This window comes from Lithobates pipiens, unplaced genomic scaffold (assembly GCF_037356315.1).
Source record: "Lithobates pipiens isolate NorthernLeopardFrog02 unplaced genomic scaffold, aLitPip1_a1.2 Scaffold_19, whole genome shotgun sequence".
Lineage (NCBI taxonomy): Eukaryota > Metazoa > Chordata > Amphibia > Anura > Ranidae > Lithobates > Lithobates pipiens.
In genome coordinates this window covers 433,142,132-433,163,699 of record NW_027507764.1, presented here as the reverse complement: position 1 = coordinate 433,163,699, position 21,568 = coordinate 433,142,132, and the positions used below count along the sequence as shown (strand labels likewise).

General features: G+C 42.8%; 1 protein-coding gene across 1 annotated transcript in view; it reads right to left on the bottom strand.

Moving 5' to 3' along the window:
• Positions 1–21,568, bottom strand: part of LOC143997159 (meprin A subunit beta-like) — a 128,090-nt gene that overhangs the window by 4,089 nt on the left and 102,433 nt on the right. Inside the window, exons 12-13 of the mRNA XM_077492618.1 lie at positions 17,133–17,315; positions 2,559–2,727 (exon numbers count right to left, since the gene is read on the bottom strand). Of these exons, the coding sequence (XP_077348744.1) occupies positions 2,559–2,727; positions 17,133–17,315 (352 nt within the window). The remainder of the gene's footprint in view (positions 1–2,558; positions 2,728–17,132; positions 17,316–21,568) is intronic.

Sequence of the window (21,568 nt, the reverse complement as noted above, 5' to 3'; positions counted from 1 at the left end):
CCTTTGGCTTTCCTGCAGTTTGCAATAGACTTCTATTATTTTCTGCAGGTTTGGTGCACTTTCAGAAAGCTCACCAAACTCGCAGGTAATAATAGAAGTTTATGGCTCAGTGCAGGTAACCTGCAGGTAAACTACTCTGCACCTGTGGATCAGTTTGAAAACAGCTTAGTAACCACTGCAGAAAAAGATATGCCCATATATACACAGTGATTTTAGTAATAAACTGACTTTTAGTCATTCTTTCTATTCTATCCCAGAGCAGGAGGTCGCAGGCCACATCAGAGGGCTTTGCGGGCCACTGGTTGGGCACCCCTGGACTAAACCAATCCATTGTAGCTCTGGCTGTATGTTTAGGGTCATTGTCTGTGACCCCTCAAAGCACTATGTCCCCATGTTGATTGGAACTAGGGCCTTATCCCCACAACCCAGACCGGTGGTTGTGGGGGTCTGCGAGCGGGGGGCTTATCAGAATCTGGAAGCCCCCTTTAACATGGAGACCCCCAGATCCTGGCCCCCCTTTTTGAAATGGTAACGGGTACATTGTACCCCTACCATTTCACAAAGAATGTGTAAAAAATAAAAAAAAAGACACAGACACAGTCCCCTAAATCCTTTATTAAAAATAAAAAAAATTCCAGCGGTGGTAATCCACTCTTGGTATCCTGTGATGGCTGATCATCTCTCCGGGTCCAGCGATGGGGGATCTCTTCTCCGGGGTCCAGCGATGGGTGATCTCTCCTGATGACGTCCAGCGCAGCGCATCCTGTCTCCACCGGAGACACCGCGGGAATCCCGGCAGCCTGACAGGTCTTAGCTGAGGAGGATTTGGCTACCCGTCACCTGACCCTGCCCCCCTCTGATGCAAGGGGAAACCCGGGCTTCCCCAGTATTGTGCAGGTGACCCCGCCCCCCTCTGATGTAACGGAAACCTGCGTTACATCAGAGGGGGGCGGGGTCACCCGTACATCACCCGTACATCGGATAAAAGGTTTTTTTTTGGCGTGGAGTTCCCCATAAAATCCATACCAGACCTGAAGGGTCTGGTATGGATATTTGGGGGGAACCCCACATCATTTTGTTTTTTTATTTGACACGGGGTTCCCCTTAATATCCATACCAGACCTGAAGGGCCTGGTAATTGAATTTGGGGGGAACCCCACCCTTTTTTTTTTTTTTAATCAATGACTTTTAATGACTGTTCTCTGTATTACGGGGAGCCGACAATTCATTATAGCCGCAAGTGCTTTTAAATGACTTTTTTTTCTTGCAGAAATTACACTTTGTGCAGGGACAGTTCTAAGCACGGGAAACATGCACCCATTTACAGGCATACTATACACACCCCCCAGGTACGAAATTTAAAGGAATATTACACTTTTATTGTTTCACTTTAAGCATTATTAAAATCACTGCTCCTGAAAAAACATACGTTTTTAAAAGTTTTTTTTGCAGTGATACATGTCACCTGGGGCAGGAGCCGGGGCCTCAAACCCTTTTTAGGACAACAACTTGCATATTAGCCTTTAAAATTAGCACTTTTGATTTAGAACGTTTGAGTGAGAGACTTTAATAGGGTTCTAAAGTTCACATGAATTTTAGGTCTGTTCGCAGGTTCTGGTGCGAACCGAACTGGGGGGTGTTCGGCTCATCCCTAGTGTCAACATTGTTCAATGTGTCTGCCATAATGTCGTAGTCATGATAAAAATCGCAGATCGCCACCATTACTAGTAAAAAAAATGTCCATAATCTATCTTCACTTTTTTCATTATACATTTTATGTATTGCTTTCATCCCTATGTATGTACCTCATTCTCTTTAATAAACTTTATTGTGATAAAAAAAAAAAATAATAATAAAAATGTTAAAAATCTATCCCCTATTTTGTAGACGCTATAACTTTTGTGCAAACCAATCAATATATGCTTATTGCGATTTTTCTTTACCAAAATATGTAGAAGAATACATATCAGCCTAAACTGAGGAAAAAAATTGTTTTTTAATATATTTTTGGGGGATATTTATAATAGCAAAAAGTAAAAAATAATGCGTTTTTTTTAAAATCGTTGCTTTTTTTTGTTTATAGCACAAAAAATAAAAACCGCATAGGTGATCAAATACAACCAAAAGAAAGCTCTATTTGTGGGGAAAAAAAGGATGTCAATGTTTGGGTACAACATCGCACGCCCGTGCAATTGTCAGTTGAAGCGACGCAGTGCCGAAACGTAAAAAGTGCTCTGGTCAGGAAGGGGGTAAATTCTTCTGGGGCTGAAGTGGTTAAATACTTAAAAAAAAAAAAAATGCTTTTTCAAGTTTTTCTTGTTGTCCACATTGTTCTAAAGCCTGTCTGAACAAGACCTTTAAAAAATGCAGTTATTCAGCAGCTGAAGAGAATATGTACCAGATCCATGCCCAATTTACTTTACAGCATTGTAAAATCATGTACAGAAGCTATAACAAGTAAGTTCTTATTATTATAACATATACTATCAGGTTTAAAATAATACATCAGAAGCACCATACATGTAAATACTTCAATTTTAGTTTTTAAAATATCATACCTGCATGTTTCTATCTGATTTTCTATAACACAGATGCCATCATTATAGCAAATGTTGTGGCTGCAGAGAAGTGGTTCTCCAGATGACGAGTGCATTGTTAAATTTGATGCAGAGTTTAATGATGATGAAGCAGATTTTGATAGCTGTGAATGTGTGAGATCGGAGAGGTCTATGGAAAGTAACAAACACAATAGCAAAACTTTTTAAAGTGCATTTTAGTGTAGCCTTTGTGAGGTTTTGTACATTAAAAATAAAAAGGAGAATGCAGAATGTACAGTATAGTTTATAAATGTTTATAGTTTATACCTGTTAATCTTTCTAATGGCACATGATTATGTTACAGTTTTGGAACCATTCAAAGGTAGCTTTTAAAGGGATGGATATTAAATGGGAAAAGAAATGAAATGAGTGATATATTAATCCTGCCCTATGCCCGTTTTTGCACCACCGTCTGTTCCGTAGGTGTGAACCACAGCATGTAGTGGGGGACCAGACATCCCACACACCTGGAAATGTGTTGAATATAAAAGAACACATTACTATGGAATAAGAGCAAAGAGTGGAGGAATAGACATTACAACAGATAAGGAATTTTTTTGCAAATGGTGCTTTGTCATTACATTATTCCTCCTGGTGAAAACCAATGGCATATTTTTTAGGCATCATCCAGGGGGAGCGTCTGCCTTACAGCACTCAGATAGTGGCTCACAAATAACATAGTCTAGTACAGGGCTCAAAATTTCTGAGATACTACCAAAGCCTTGAGAGTTACTCGCCACAAAGAGGCACAGGTTGCCAGATGGGTACAGGAGAGTAGAGACGGTGGTCACCTGAAGAATATTGGATAATGCAGGATACACAGCTGGGCCAAAGTCTCTACACAGTGGCGACCCGTCCATAGGGGGCGCCCGGGCACCGCCCCCCCCCCCCTTCTGTGTAGTCACAAAAAAAATAATAATAATAAAAAAAGTATAAAAAAATACGTTTAATACTGCCCCTTTTAAAAAAAAAAAAAGTTCTTTAAGGAAGTGCACTGTGTTCGAGCGCCGGACACAGTGCACTATGGGAACCGCCACGTCAATGCAATCATGAGATAGCAGACGTGGCGCTTCATTTGCGGGCGTTTAGCCGCCTTGGGGCGCTTTCTGAAGTGCTGAGTAGTTTCCGCCCTGCGCTGTAGTATGTATTACTACGGCCGGGCAGTTTGATTGACATCTGAGTTGACTCAGATGTCACTTCCTGTCTTCTCTCTCCCATTGCACCCGAGAGAGGAAACAGGAAGTAAGAGGAGTAGAGCACACCGCAGGAGAGGAACGGAGAACACCGGAGAGGAGCACACAGTCATCAAGGTAAGTGCTGATGCTGTGCTCCCATGGAGAAGGGGGGTGGAGTCTACTACAAATATCCAATATCAAGTATAGGCAGTGCAGTGATCTTCTATAAGGCTATCTATAACTCGGTGTAATTTGTAAATGATTTATTCTTATATATAACTGTGTATATGCTGCATCCTTATATAAAACGGTATCATCTGTGTTTATGTAACCTTACATATGTCTGCAAAGTCTATGGCCACTGCCAGGCAGTAACTTTCCTCTGGGCACCAAACAGACTCAGTGCTGGAGAGTCTTCACCTGTATTCATTACCACTGGACCAAAGTTATACCTTCTATGAGCCAACATCTGTTCCTACTGTAAATGACCAAAGATATATAACCCATCTACTGTCCTATATCTGTTTCTGCTATTGTTTAAATACACATCTAATATGTGTGTGTGAGATTAGTATATATCGGCTCCTATCACTGTCTGCGTGTGTTTTGAAGACTTATAATGTCATACCTGTGGCCCATGATCATAGTATGATCTCATACTACTACACAGAATGTGCAGCCTGGTATAGAATGTGCAAAGCCCTGTGTATAATGTGCGGAGCCCTGTGTATATGATGTGCAGAGCCCTGTGTATATGATGTGCAGAGCCCTGTGTATATGATGTGCAGAGCCCTGTGTATATGATGTGCAGAGCCCTGTGTATATGATGTGCAGAGCCCTGTGTATATGATGTGCAGAGCCCTGTGTATATGATGTGCAGAGCCCTGTGTATATGATGTGCAGAGCCCTGTGTATATGATGTGCAGCCTGGTATGTGATGTGCAGAGCCCGGTGTATAATATGCAGCCTGGTATATGATGTGCAGAGCCCGGTGTATAATATGCAGCCTGGTATGTGATGTGCAGAGCTCTGTGTATAATGTGCAGCCTGGTATATGATGTGCAGAGCCCGGTATATAATGTGCAGCCTGGTATATGATGTGCAGAGCTCTGTATATGATGTGCAGAGCCCGGTGTATAATGTGCAGCCTGGTATATGATGTGCAGAGCCTGGTGTATAATGTGCAGGCTGGTATATGATGTGGATATAAGGGGTGTGGCTTATGATACGTGGGAAGGGCCAACTGTGGAGGGGCGGGGTCTTGCGCCACCCCATCCTAAAACTTCACCAGCCGCCACTGGATCCACAGTAACACTTGACAATGGTGTGTGCAGCAGAGGGTACTGGAAGCCAGACCAGGAGTCAAACACTGTGGATCCATCAGGAGGAAGAGGCAGGTAGCAGGCACAGGGTAAAGCCAAGGTCAAATGCAGGAAGGCAAGCCAGGAACAGTCGGTGCTGCAAACCAGGATCAGACACTGGAGGCAGCAGCGAAGTCAGTAACGCGAGCCAGGGGGTCAAACCAGGAGAGCAGATCAGACAGGTCAGGAACAAGCCGGGTCACAACAGGAAATCCAAGTAAAATATGTACAGAAGCTAAGGAACGCGGGAAGTCTGGCAACAATCCAGCAATGTGATGGGCTCAGCAGCAGTCTTATATAGGCAAGTAAGTAGCTGCATCTGTCACATTGTGTGCCTATTGCACATGGGCATTCACCAATTAGCGACATGGCGCATGCGCGTTCGCACATTAGCGCCACAGCGAAGCTGTGTACGCCCGTTTGTTCTTCTTGTGGCAGTGTGCATGGCAATGCGCCAGAAGCGACCTTTACCAGTACTGGCACTATTGCCAGTTCTCCTATGGCCATTTCCCTGACAATTTAATTGATCTGACTGTGATAAAATAAGGATAAAATATGATTGGCTACTATAGGCACTGTACACATCGTTACTGCCTTGTTAAGTAAATATTTTAATGCTATATTAAAACCAATGAATGGCACCTTAATTGATTTAGGATGCAGAAAGACTTACAGCTGAGCACAGCTCTGGACAGGGAAGCAGGAGCTGCCAAAGGTAATTTTTTAACAAGCTAGTGATTGGTTGCTAGTCGGTCCAGGAAAAGTAAACTTTGAAAGCGCCCACCCAACCCCCCTCCGTGCCCCGCCCCCACCTCATCTAGTTCTTTGCCGACTCCCGCTGTATGCCAGGCCCTCCTAAGAGAATGACAGGGGGAGGAGGCAATGAGGAGAATTTGCTCAGGTTCAACCCTGCCTGCCAGAAGCACCCCCCCCCCCCCCTCCTCCAATGCAGCTCTATACTCACCCTCAGCTTATTTCCACTCACCTAATGTGAGTAAGCGAGTGGAAATTTTGAGGGCTGGTCTAATATAAGGAATAAGGGTTCAGTCAGCGTTAAACCAAAAAAAAAAAACTTTAACCTAAGCAGCTAAACACTCATGGTTAATATAACAATCTTTGGACAAGTGCATAAAAATGAAAAACAGTGCAGCGCTAAATAAAACAACACTCAAATATCCCTAGAATATATATAATATAATCATTTATGGCAAAAGAGAACCATAAAAATTTCCCAATTCTTAGAAGTAAATTAGCCATTCGAAAGGATGAGAAACAGAAGAGCATTCAGGGAAGCAACAACAGAAAGACAAGATTAATCCTCTTCAGTAGTGACTAGGGTGCTCAAAGATATATTGTCTACGTGAATCCATGTTAGTGCTTCCCCCACCGTAAATGCAAGCTGCTTACCTCAAAGTATGGACCTCTGAATCAACAGATAGGTCAATTAAGCCTTCCCACATGGGTATTAGAGATAATTATTGCCTTTAAAGGGATTCAAGAGCCGAAATCCTGCCCCTCCACAACAGTAGTAGGATGCCTCATTCACAGATAATGTGGGAACGTAGCGACCATGAAAGATCAATAAAAAATATACATAGTGCTCTCTGGTTGGTCTAGTATATACTGGTGCCTGTGTAGTTCATGGATGTGATCAATAAGTTGTCTGATATAGGCTTACCATAAAGCTACAATGTCAGATTCTGAGTAATACCCAGGGAAATATATACTATTGCTGTAATATGTGACATGTCAGGAAATACTGATTAGTAAAAATACTGAAAGTTCAAAGTTGAAGTGTCTAAACCAAAGAAGAAAAAAAAATATTTTTAAGCTTACCATTCTATAGATGTTAGTGGTGGCTGTATTTATTTTGTTTTTTTCAAATGATAATCCTGCAGTAATACTGTACACTTCCTGATCTGGAGAATAACCTTCACTTACTGTTGCATTGTCACCCTAGTCTATTTGCTTCTGATTTGGACTACAGTAAACCCCCAACCGCTACACATACTCATCCTCATATTATAGGAGGGAAGGTGTTGTGTAGTTTGCAGAGATGAATTGGGATTGGCTGATAACCCTTGAGATTTTAATGTACAGGAAGTAACAAATTCATTGAATTTCTGACAGGATCAACAGATAAATCTGTGTCATACATGCAAGAAATAACAAAATGCGCCCAATGGTATATTTAACAGACTTTAATTAAAACAATTCTGAACAGACAGGATATCTAATGCAGAAGATACATACTATGTCTGTCTGCACTTTACACTGAGTGCAGTTCAGTCTAGAATCTCTGCAATGCTGAGATCACTGAACTCCCATGCATGCATAGGAGTGACATCATCTCGACCCAGCCAGTTAAAATATCCGGGGATCGATACGTGAAAGCCCTAGGGCTGAAGATATCAGCAACCAGTGGGGAGCTTCAAGACATTGCAGTGCTGGAGAAATAGTGAGTATAGCTCCACTTAAAGTGGAAGTAAACTTCCATCACTGAATTTTATCTATAGGCCTATAATAAGGCTTACCTATAGGTAGTGTAAATATCTCCTAAACATGCACCATTTAGGAGATATTTACTGTACATGCAGTCAATGACATCACTGGTGTATGTGCTCTGAAGGAATGGCAAAGGCTAGTCACAGAACCGGAGTCCGCAAACCCAGCTTCGCTTTTAGCTAAGTTTAACATAATGTGGTAGTACGGTATGCAATGCATACTAGCACATTATAACCGTACCTTGTAGGATACAAAAAAATAACCACATCCAGCGGTTCACAACTGCTTTAACCTGTTCCTGACCAGCCGCAGGCAGACGAATCGCTGTTATGCTACGCCGGCCGCGACGAACAGATTCGATCAGGAACCAATCAATCCCCAGGCCCTGGCCAATGATTTCTGGCCTAAACCTGGTGATCGCTCCTGACGATTGATATCCTTCCCCTGTCTGTGTAAGTGTAAACACTGACAGGGGAAATTATGCCATCTCCCTCGGGTCAGTCTTTTCGATCCAGACCATAGTAGTATAATGTCTGAACAGATCAATATCTGATCTGATCAGAACTATATTAGCGTCTCCAACAGTTTAGGGTTCCCAAAAATGCAGTGTTAGTGGGATCAGCCCAGATACCTGCTAGAACCTGTGTTTTGCCCCTCCGTCCAGCCCCGCCCAACCCACTCAAGTGCAGTATCGATCGAACACTGTCACTTACAAAATACTAAACACACATAACTGCAGAGTTCGCAGAGTTGGGTCTGACCAACCAATTGTATTTGCTTTACAGGTATGGTATGTTATACTGTAATGATTTTTTTTATTGTTAACCATCATTTGCTTAGCAGGTACGCCATTCAGCTGCAGCAAGGATTTATTTATCTTGAGAGCAACAGCGTTTGCTCCCACGATAGATAAAGCCGTGACTCCAATGCTGTAGGAGGTGATTTCACCACCACAGTTAAAAAAAAGAGCATATATGCCGAAGCATGGGGGCAGCAGGGGTGGAGGAGCGATTTGCTCCTACCTTTTGGGGCGGATGCCCCCATGCTTCAGCATATATATATTTTAGGCACAGATTGCGTTAAAAAAGGTTTTATTTTTTACTATTTTTTTTTGTATTTGCTTTGCAGGTATGGTAAGTCTTATTGTTATATTGTAATGTTACTTTGTATTATTGTTAACCATCATTTGCTTAGCAGATACGCCATTCAGTTGCAGCGCGGATTTATTTATCTTGACAGCAACAGCGTTTGCTCCCACGATAGATAAAGCCGTGACACCAGCGCTGTAGGAGGCAATTTCACCGCCACAGTTCAAAAAAGAGCATATATGCTGAAGCATGGGGGCAGCAGGGGTGGAGGAGCGATTTGCTCCTAACTTTTGGAGCGGATGCCCCCATGCTTTTGCATATATAATTGGTGCATGTATGCCCATCATTAGAAGTGGGTGGATGAAAGGAGGTATTCTAATGGTGGACATACCCACCGATCAATCTCTTTTTTTTGTTCAGCCCATAGGCTGCATGAAAAAAAAGATTACAATATATGCCCAACAAGGGCCAGCAACGTACTGGTATGCTGCTGGACTTTGAGTGGTTATACCAGAATGATGCATGTGGGTTTAGGTATCATCTTGGTATCATTCTTTTCAGCCAGCGGTCGGCTTTCATGTAAAAGCAATCCTAGCAGCTAATTAGCCTCTAGGTGCTTTTACACCGTCTTCCATGGTTTTCTCTGGCTCTCCTGTCCCAACAGGGAACCTGAGAATGCAGCGGGTGGTTCCGCCAGCTGACCAGAGACCAAAACAGCTCCAATCATCTCTATGGCCTAAGAAAACGGAAGCTACGAGCATTTCATGACTTAGATTTCGCTGGATGTAAACAGCACCATTGGGAAATTGGGAAAGCATTTTATCACATCGATCTTGGTGTGATCAGATGCTTTGAGGGCAGAGGAGAGATGTAGAGTCTAATAGACCCCAATTTTTTCCAAAAAAGAGTACCTGTCACTACCTATTGCTATAATAGGGATATATACATTCCCTGAGATAACAATAAAAATGATTTAAAAAAAATAAAAAAATGAAAGGAACTGTTTAAAAATAAGATAAAAAAAAAAAGCACCCCTTCCCCCAACCCCCGACCCCCCCCCCCCAACTGTCGCTCGAAGGAGAACACAAGCGTCGGTCTGGCGTCATATGTAAACAGCAATTTCACCATGCATGTAAGGTATCACCGCAAAGGTCAGATAGAGGGCAGTCATTTTAGCAGTAGACCTTCTCTGTAAATCTAAAGTGGTAACCTGTAAAGGCTTTTAAAGGCTTTTAAAAATGTATGTAGTTTGTCACCGATGCACGTTTGTGTGCAATTTTAAAGCATGTAGTGCTAAGATCATCTTTTTTATTCATTCAAACATTTGGGCAATATAGTGTGTTTTAGTGCATTACATTTTTAAAAAGTGCGTTCTTTCCATAAAAAATGTGTTTGAAAAATCACTGTGCAAATACTGTGTGGGGGGGGAAAAATTAAACACCCACCATTTTAATCTGTAGGGCCTTTGCTTTAAAACAATATATAATGTTTGGGAGTTCAAAGTAAAAATTTTTCATGTAAACAAAAATTGTCAGAAAGGGCTTTGTCTTCAAGTGGTTAGAAGAGTGGGTGATGTGTGACATAAGCTTCTAAATGTTATGCATAGAATGCCAGGACAGTTAAAATCCCCCCAAATGACCCCATCTTTAAATGTAGACACTCCAAGATATTTGCTGAGAGGCATGTTGAGTCCATGAAATATTTTATATTTTGCTACAAGTTGTGGGAAAATGACAAACTTTTATTTTTTTTTTATTTTTTTGCACAAAGTCGTCACTAAATGATATATTGCTCAAACATGAAATTACACCCCAAAATACATTCTGTTGCTTCTCCTGAGTACGGGGATACCACATGTGTGAGACTTTTTGGGAGCCTGGCCACGTACGGGACCCCAAAAACCAAGCACCGCCTTCAGGCTTTCTAAGGGTGTACATTTTTGATTTCATTCCTAACTGCCTATCACAGTTTCGGAGGCCATGGAACACTCAAATGGCATAACCCCCCCTGGAAAGTAGACACCCCAAGCTATTTTCTGAGAGGTATGCTGAGTATTTTGCAGATCTTGTTTTTTGTCATAAAGTTTAGAAAATTGAAAAAATAAAAAAAATACATTTTTCTTTTCTTTCTTCATTTTCAAAAGCAAATAAGAGCTGCAAAATACTCACCATGCCTCTCAGCAAATAGCTTGGGGTGTCTACCTTCCAAAATGGGGTAATTTTGGAGAGTTTTGTGCCATCTTGGCCAGGGGTCAAGCACTGAGGAAAAAAGTGTGGGAACTTCCACCCAAGATCCCCCCCCCCCCCACCAAAAAAAATAAAAATAAATGATACGCTCATATACACGAATGCTTCAAAAGTGGTATTTTTCATCCAATTTTCATATTGTGTGTATGAAGCTTAACCGTTAGTACATAAAAAAAACGATCCTCAATAAACATAAATACGGTAATTCTCTGAATAATCAGCATTCATTCAATTGTGCTTCCATGCAAATGTGAACATCATGTTCTGATCTTTATAGGGGAATGTTATTTTGTATATAGAGTGTTTATGTGGTGAGTTTACACTTTTCATTGAACAGAGTTTGGATAACACAGGGTTTAACCAGAGAGGTCATAAATGAACTGCACATTATCTGGACAGAATGCTTGGAGAGATAGTGATGTGTTCCTGCTTAGGAGATGTATGTTAGCTTGGGGGGCTTCAAACTCTGCAGGGCTACAAAACACACTCACTGCTATTCCAACCCTTCACATATTTCCACACAAACTTTCCTCCTGGCATTAAACTTTGCCAAGTATTGTACTCAGCTTACCACCCCAAACTGATGTTCTTCCTTCAGCTCACCTCTTTCCCTGCATGTCCTCTGAGCAGAATAGCTGATCAACCCGTCAGCTAGACCTAGACCTGATCTACCCGTCAGCTAGCTGTGATTGACAGGTAGATCGAAGCGGAAGCTGTTATGGGTCCCCCTACTGGCAATGCCTGAATGGTCAGATGTGCGGCACTTACTATTGCGAGCTGTGTCGGCAGCTGCTGGTGTAGAACCTGCCACACAGCTTCGAAGTCTCGCAGGACACAGTTGCTAATGGGAACGGAGTTCCTGTTGTGGAAAAAGTACAGGAACTCTATTCCCATGCGTTCCCGCAGGACTTGAGCCCTGATCTTGGCATTTTATGGCCTTCGAAACTGTGCTGGGAAGTGAGGAGTGAAATCAAAAATGGACGACCTTAGAAATTCTGAAGGCGGTGATTCGTTTTCAGGGCCCCGTACGCGGCTAGGCTCCCAAAAAGTAATACACATGTGGTATTCCCGTACTCGGGAGAAGCAGCAGAATGTATTTTGGGGTGTAATTCCACATATGTACATGGCATGTTTGAGCAATATATCATTTAATGACAACTTCTGCAAAAAAAAAAAGAAAAAAAAAGTTTGTAATTTTCCCACAACTTGTGGCAAAATATAAAATAGTCCATGGACTCAACATGCCTCTCAGAAAATAGCTTGGGGTGTCTACTTTCCAAAATGGGGTCATTTGGGGAGGGGGGTTGTGCCATCTTGGAATTTTATGGCCTTCAAAACTATGATAGGTAGTGAGGAGTGAAATCAAAAATTTACTCCCTTAGAAATCCTGAAGGTGGTGCTTGGATTTTGGGGCCCCGTACGTGGCTAGGCTCCCAAAAAGTCCCACACATGTGGTATCTTTGTACTCAGGAAAAGCAACAAAATGTATTTTGGGGTGCAATTCCACATATAACCATGACAAGTGTGAGCAATATATAATTTAGTGATTTTTTTTTGGCATTATTCAATCACTTTTGACAAAAAAATAAAATATTCAATGGAGTCAAAATGCCTTTTAGCAATTTCCTTAGGGTGTCTACTTTCCAAAATGGTGTCATTTGGGGGGGGGGGGGGGTTGTACTGCCCTGCCATTTTAGCACCTCAAGAAATGAGATAGGCAGTCATAAACTAAAAGCTGCGCAATTCCAGAAAATGTACCCTAGTTTGTAGACGCTATAACTTTTGCGCAAACCAATAAATATACGCTTATTGATATTTTTTTACCAAAGACATGTGGCTGAATACATTATGGCATAAATGTATGACTAAAATTGAGTTTATTTAATTTTTCTTATACCAAAAAGTAGAAAATATATATTTTTTTCAAAATTTGTGTATTTTTCCGTTTATATCGCAAAAAATAAAAATCACATAGGCAATCAATCAAATACAATAAAAAAAAGCTCTATTTGTGGGAAAAAAAGGACGCAAATTTTGTTTGGATACAACATTGCATGACCGCGCAATTATCAGTTAAAACAGTGCAGTGCCAAATTGTAAAAAGTCCTCTGGTCTTTGACCAGCTAAATGGTCCGGGGCTGAAGTGGTTAACCACTTAAGGACCGCCGTATTGCCATTGTACGTCATCGCAATGGCACAGGCAGGCACAAGCACGTACATGTACGTGCCTGCCTTCCAGCGGGTGGGGGGTCCGATCGGTATCCTGCTGGATACGGCGGTCCGGTTCGCTTCAGGAGCGATCCGTGATGAGGGGATGGCCGTTGGTTTCTGGCCACCCCCTCTGGATCGCTCCTGGCCAATGAGAAGCTTCCTCCCACTGTGTATTGTATACACAGGAAGGAGGAAGTGATGTCATTCTCCTCGGGGCGGTCTTTTTGACCGGACTACGAGGAGAAGACTAAAAGTAAGTGCACCAAAACACTACACTGACACATAGGTACACAACACCCCCCCCGATCGCCCCCGATCCCCCCCTGCCCCCCCCCAGTCACAGTGTCACTGATTGCATTGATCATTTATTTACTGATCACAGTGTCAGTTGTAACAGTAAAAACTGTCAGGGCAGTTAGTGTTAGGTCCAGGGTAGCCCCCTACCCCCCCCCCCCAATAAAGGTTTAACCCCCTGATTGCCCCTAGAGTTAACCCTTTCACCCCCTTTTGCCAGTGTCACTAAGCGATCATTTTTCTGATCGCTGCATTAGTGTCGCTACTGTCGCTAGTTATTTTTTTAGGTTCACCGCCAGGTTTTTATATCGCTAGGTACCCCGATATACTACCCAATAATGGTTTTAACCCCCTGATTGCCCCTAGTTAACCCTTTCACCCCCTTTTGCCAGTGTCACTAAGCGATCATTTTTCTGATCGCTGCATTAGTGTCGCTAGTGTCGCTAGGTAGCTAGTTTTTTTTTTAGGTTCACCGCCAGGTTTTTATAGCGCTAGGTACCCCGATATACTACCCAATAATGGTTTTAACCCCGTGATTGCCCCTAGTTAACCCTTTCACCCCCTTTTGCCAGTGTGACTAAGCGATCATTTTTCTGATCGCTGCATTAGTGTCGCTAGGTAGCTAGTTATTTTTTTAGGTTCACCGCCAGGTTTTTATAGCGCTAGGTACACCGATATACTACCCAATAATGGTTTTAACCCCCTGATTGCCCCTAGTTAACTCTTTCACCCCCTTTTGCCAGTGTCACTAAGCAATCATTTTTCTGATCGCTGCATTAGTGTCGCTAGTGTCGCTAGGTAGCTATTTTTTTTTAGGTTCACCGCCAGGTTTTTATAGCGCTAGGTACCCCGATATACTACCCAATAATGGTTTTAACCCCCTGATTGCCCCTAGTTAACCCTTTCACCAGCGATCACAGTATAAGTGTCACTGGTGACGCTGGTTAGCCAGTTAGTTATTTAGGTTCCCCGTCAGGTTTTTATATAGCGCCAGGGACCTCCATATACTACATAATAAAAATTTGAACCCCCTGATTGCCCCTAGTTAACCCTTTCACCACTGATCACCGTTTAAGTGTTACGGGTGACTCTGGTTAGTTTGCTTTTTATAGCATCAGGGCACCCACCATTTATTACCCAATAAATGTTTAACCCCCTGATCACCCGGCGGGTGATATCAATTAGGTTTTAGGGTCAGGGTCTGCGTCACCCCAGGCAGCGCTAGGTTAGTGCCAGTACCGCTAACACCCACACGCAAAGCATAAACCTCCCGTAGTGGCATAGAATCTGAACAGATCAATATCTGATCTGATCAGATCTATACTAGCGTCCCCAGCAGTTTAGGGTTCCAAAAAAACACATTGTTAGCGGGATCAGCCCAGATACCTGCTAGCACCTGCCTTTTGCCCCTCTGCCCAGCCCACCCAAGTGCAGTATCGATCGATCACTGTCACTTACACAACACTAAACACATAACTGCAGCGATCGCAGAGTCAGGCCTGATCCCTGCGATCGCTAACAGTTTTTTTGGTAGCATTTTATATTTAAATCCGGAAGGCAGTGCTTGGTTTTCGGGGTCCCGTACGTGGCTAGGCTCCCAAAAAGTCCCCCACATGTGGTATCCCCGTACTCAGGAGAAGCAGCAGAATTTATTTTGGGGTGTAATTTGACTTATGCCCATAGCATGTGTGAGCAATATATCATTTAGTGACAACTTTGTGCAAAAAAAAAAAGTTTGTAATATTCCCTCAACTTGTGGCAAAATATAAAATATTCCATGGACTCAACATGCCTCTCAGTAAATAGCTTGGGGTGTCTACTTTCTAAAATGGGGTCATTTTGGGGGGTTTTGTGCTATTTTGGCATTTTATGGCCTTCGAAACTGTGATAGGTAGTGAGGAGTGAAATCAAAAATTTGCACCCTTAGAAATCCTGAAGGTGGTGATTGGTTTTCGGGGTGCCGTGCGCGACTAGACTCCCAAAAAGTCCCACACATGTGGTATCCCCATACTTGGAAGAAGTAGCGGAATATATTTTGGGGTGCAGTTCTACATATAACCATGGCATGTGTGAGCAATATATCATTTAGTGACAACTTTTTGTAAAAAAAAAAAAAAAAATTATTTTTTGTCATTATTCAATCCCTTGTGACAAAAAAAAATATTCAATGGTCTCAACATGGCCCTCATCAAATAGCTTGGGGTGTCTACTTTCCAAAATGGGGTCATTTGGGGGGGTTTTGTGCCATCTTGGCATTTTATGGCCTTCAAAACTGTGATAGGTAGTGATAGGTAGTGAGGAGTAAAATAAAAAATGTATGCCCTTAGAAATCCTGAAGGCGGTGCTTGGATTTCGGGGTCCCGTACGCGGCTAGGCTCCAAAAAAGTCCCACACATGTGGTATCCCTGTACTCAGGAGAAGCAACAGAATGTATTTTGGGGTGACATTTCAAATATGGCCATAGCATGTGTGAGCAATATATCATTTAGTGACAACTTTGTGCAAAAAAAAAAAGTTTGTAATATTCCCACAACTTGTGGCAAAATATAAAATATTCCATGGACTCAACATGCCTCTCAGTAAATAGCTTGGGGTGTCTACTTTCCAAAATGGGGTCATTTTGGGGGGTTTTGTGCTATTTTGGCATTTTATGGCCTTCGAAACTGTGATAGGTAGTGAGGAGTGAAATCAAAAATTTGCACCCTTAGAAATCCTGAAGGTGGTGATTGGTTTTCGGGGTGCCGTGCGCGACTAGACTCCCAAAAAGTCCCACACATGTGGTATCCCCATACTCGGGAGAAGTAGCGGAATATATTTTGGGGCGCAATTCCACATATAACCATGGCATGTGTGAGCAATATATCATTTAGTGACAACTTTTTTTTTTTTGTCATTATTCAATCCCTTAGGACAAAAAAAATAAATATTCAATGTGCTCAACATACCCATCAGCAATTTCCTTGGGGTGTCTACTTTCCAAAATGGAGTCATTTGGGGGGGTTGTACTGCCCTGCCATTTTAGCACCTCAAGAAATGAGATAGGCAGTCATAAATTAAAAGCTGTGTAAATTCCAGAAAATGTACTCTAGTTTGTAGACGCTATAACTTTTGCGCAAACCAGAAAATATACGCTTATTGACATTTTTTTTTACTAAAGACATGTGGCTGAATAAATTTTGCCCTCAATGTATGACTAAAATTTAGTTTATTCGATTTTTCTTATAACAAAAAGAAGAAAATATCTTTTTTTTTCAAAATTTTCGCTCTTTTTCCATTTATATCGCAAAAAATAAAAACGCAGAGGCAATCAAATACCATCAAAAGAAAGCTCTATTTGTGGGAAGAAAAGGACGCAAATTTCGTTTGGGTGCAATATTGCATGACCGCGCAATTACCAGTTAAAGCAGCGCAGTGCGAAATTGGAAAAAGACCTCTGTTCCTTAAGGTGTTTATTGGTCCGGGGCTGAAGTGGTTAAAGAGAAAAAATAAGAGACGTTTTTTATACACTTCAATGTAACCTTGGGAGACTGTGTTTTGGTGTTTAATGATTGCCAAGAACAAGTGCTTATATCGGAACTTTTAAGAGATAAAATTAAACAGTAGCCACTTCACAGAAAGAACAAATTATATCAATATTAGAGCAACATTCTCCTACCTTCTACAGATATAAGAATAAAAGCATCTCCGCCTTTCAGGAAATTATTTCTGTCCAGCCATTCTTTAGATTTGAAAAGCATAACGCTAGTGCCTCCAGTCATTTTGCATTGGGTTCCATTAGATAATATTTTATTCCATCCAACTAGTGCAGGGTTATCCCACAGAAAGTATCTTCCATCAGCTAAAAGTTTAAATATACAAGTTTAGATCTATACAAAGTATGAAATATTTAAACAATCTGAAAATTAAGAACTTAAAGCGATATTAAACTCAAAACCAACAATGTAATATATTTCAGCTTAATTTAAGAAAATTAAGTACTGCTAGATCACATCAGGTTGGCCTCTTTTGTAGCTACAGCTATGTAAAACATTAAAAATAAGTGCCTATACTGTTTAACCACTTAAGAACCGCGCCATAGACAAATGACAGCCACAGCGTGGCTCGATAACTCTGGGAGGGCGTACATTGACATCTTCTCAGAATCGTGCCCTCTGGGGTGTGCACACGAGAGTATCCATGACAGCTTGGTCTGGAGGTCCCGGCACATCACAGATTATGGTAAATGGCCAATGCCAGTGGCCATTTACCACGTGATTACTCCTTCAAATGATGGAGCGATCACTAACTAGCGCCATGCCTGGTTCCTCTCTCCCTTCTCTGCACCGATCGGTACAGTGTGAGCAGAGAGGGGATAAATTGGGTGCAGCAGCGCTGTGGGCTGGATCTGTACCCATTGCAGCCTCATCCAGCCATCCCTCTGTCATACGAATCCAGCCATCCATTCATGCTCAGCCATCCCTCTTCCGTACTCATCCAGCCATCCATACTCAGCAATACTCATCTATCCACCCATGCTCAGCTATCCATACTCAGCAATACTCATCTATCCACCCATGCTCAGTCATCCATACTCAGCAATACTCATCCATCCACCCCCCCATCCATACTCAGCCATACCCAGTCGTACTCTGCCATACCCAGCCATACTTTGCCATACCCAGCCATACACTGCCATACCCAGCCATACACTGCCATACCCAGCCATACACTGCCATACTCAACCATGCCCAGCCATACTCAACCATGCCCAGCCATACTCAACCATGCTCAGCCATACTCAACCATACCCAGCCATACCCAGCCATACTCAACCATACCCAGCCATACTCATTCATGCTCAGTCATCTCATCCATACTCATCCATCCCCATTCATACTCATCCATGCCACATCAGTTCTCATCCATGCCACTACAGTGCTTCACAAGAGTGTCATAGGTAGTCAAACCTGATGGTGCTCCCTGAATGTTGGGCCTCTGTATGTGGCCTGGTTGTGGAAAAGTCTCCCACATGTGCTATCATTGTACTCAGGAGTAGGAGAATCTATTTTGACGTGTAATTTTTGGTATGTATATGCTATGTGTTAGAAATATTGCATAAATGGATAACTTTGTGTAAAAAATAAAAAATGCGTTTTCCTTTTCTTTCCACATTTTCCAAAAACTTGTAGAAATAACTGACATGTTCAAAAGACACATTATGCCTCATAGGTTATACATTGGGACATTTTCTTTCCAAAATGGAGTACTTTTTGGGGTGTTTTCATTGTCCTGGTGTGCCAGGCCTTCAAAAGTGTAAGAGGTAGTCAAGAAATTATATGTGTAATTTATGGTCCTAGAATGCCTTAAGGTGCTCCCTCAATGTTGGGCCTCTGTATGTTGTCACACTGTGTAAAAGTCTCACACATGTGGTATTGCCATACTCAGAAGGAGTAGCAGATTGTGTTTTGGGCTGTAATTTGTGGTATGCATATGCTGTATGTGAGAAATAACCTGCTAATATGACAATTTTCTTTTTAAACGGTGTGGGGTCCCCCCTAGCATCCATACTGGACCCTTATCCAAGTATGCAGCCCGCTGGCCAGGAAAGGGGGGTGAGTGAGCACCCCTGCTCCTGAACCATACCAGGCCACATGCCCTCAATATGGTGGGATGCTTTGGGGTAGGGGGGCTCTGTCAAAAACGTGTGTAATGTCTTTATTTGCTTTTTACACTTTTTTGGTGAATGAGTAGCGGTACTAGTGGTACTACCCAGGGTTGTGGAGAAGAGGCCCCTGTCCACATTAACATGGGGACAAGGCACTTTGGGGTGGGGGGGCAGAGTCTCCCACACCCCAAAGCACCTACCCATGTTGAGGGCATGTGGCCTGGTATGTTTTAGGGAGGTGGGAGCCCTTCACTCACCCCCCCCCTCTTTCCTTGCCTGATGGGCAGCATGCTCGGATAAGGGTCTGGTATGGATTTTGGAGGTGACCCCACACCATTTTTTTTGTTTATTTTGTCATGGAGTTCCCCTTAAAATCCATACCAGACCCGAAGAGCCGGGTATGGACTGGGGAGTAGGGAACCCACGCTGTTATTTTTCGGATTTTTCTATTGCCTGCATTCTTTTGTTTACATTTCAGCTCTCAGCAGGGAAGCCTACTGACAGTTTAAGAGTCAACAGACGTGGCCACCGACTTCTTGAGATGCTCCTTAACAACTAGCTATTCTTCACACCGAATTCAAATTGGTCAATCTTTTTATACCCGATCGGAATGATTCGAATTCGTCAAATCATTTTGAAAATGTGTAATTCATTAGAAAATTAATAAACAAAATAAAACAAATTCCAAAATTAATTAATGATACATAATGAATCTATCCAAAACAAAACATTTTCCGTTCTGTACATGTCTAGTGATATGCTCCCACCACCAGAGCCTCCTCCTTGTAACCGCAGGTGGTGTTCGTGTGTGCTTTGGGGTCTCTAACCCTGAGGAAGTCACGTGATCGTGACAATACGCCTGTGAGGAGTCAGGTGACTTAGTACTGTGTTTGTGGAACATATGAGAGCATACGGGATATGCTGCCCCATCGGATGATCTTTTAAAGCGCACTGTTTCAAGCCTTAATGTACAGTATGTGAATATTATGCAATAAATGTGAAACCTTTGTAGCGGCGACACTTTTGACAAAGTGTCCGCTATGTGCAAATTTAGTTTTTTCCTCAGAACAGTAAAGGGGTTCTGAGGGTTGATTGTGCAGGTTTAACTTTGGCCTCAGTTTAGCTGGGCTGTGTTAAGGTTCTGTCTGGTCATGTGTACAGTTAGGTGCACATGACAGGACCAGAACCAGGCCTGGTTGGACATTTTGGGTATCAGCGTTCCTTGGAGCCAATCAGTAGGTGAGTCTGGCCCTGCTGAGAAGTCTGGGGAAGGGTACTTAAGAGGCTGAAGTCACATGTTAGGGGTTTGTTCGTTCGTGAGGCCTGAGGTGCCTGTTCCTGAAGCTGGACCAGGGTAGCCCCGCGAGGGGTCCCCGGTCATGGGAGCGTATGCTGCTCTGCAACATGGTCAGTTTGACTAGCCCCATTAGAACCGCATGGTCTGGGGTAAGGAGCCATCTGTTCCCGAGTCTCGGAAACCGGCTGGTCCAAGGCGCAGTAACTGAGGGAGGATTCAAGGCATCCGGGTGTGCTCACAACTTGGAGGGGCACCACAGCCCATGTAAGCGATCGGGGGAGGACTCTTCGGAGGAGGGCCAACAAGCTGGCATCCCAAGAAGTGCCTGGTTGCTGGGTTGTCAAGGACACTAACGGATCCACGTTTTCCCAGCACTGCCAAGGAGACAGAGAATGTTCCAGGTGCTGAGGAAAGGTTCCTGTTCACTTTTGGTTGCAACGTGTTCAAGGTTAGAGACTTTGCAACTTCTGGATTAAAGTGCTGACTGCCATAATCTCTGGCTAGAGATTTGTTCAGCTTTGAAACGCCCAGCTGCAAGTGGCTACTCTCTGGGTTGTATTAGAGACTGTCTAGTGATTAGCAGTTCAAGGTGCCTGAGTTCTTCACCCTTGCCCTTGTTCCCATACGAGACTGTGTTTTTTGGATGTTACCCCTGCAAATAAAAACCTTTCTAAAGGACTTTTATGGTGTCAGCATTCACAGTTGTTGGGTACTAACCCTGGGAAACCCTAGACATGGAAAAACAAGCCAAGCGGAGGTAACCGGTAAGCCCAAAAGTCAAGGCCGCCCCATTGAGGGTTATGGCCGCTACACCTTTATATACTACACAATGGGAGTGTATCTTTTATATTGAGGGGACGTGGAGGAAAGGAAATCCATACAAAGCCAGCTCAGTGAGGAGAGAGGAGAGTGGAAGGAGATTAAACAGCTGAGGAGCCTGAAATTAACCCCAACAGGGGAAGGCAATTTTAGATCAGGAAACGGACTAAACTGGAGGTGACCGCTGTGGTGAAAGATGGTGGGAGTCACTGCCTAATTGTATTAACTGAAATCCACAAGGTTGAAGGTGGAAAAATGGTGGAATATCAGAAGCACGTTTAACCAATTTCCGACCGCCTTCTGCATATATACTGTGGGAAGGCGGCTCGGC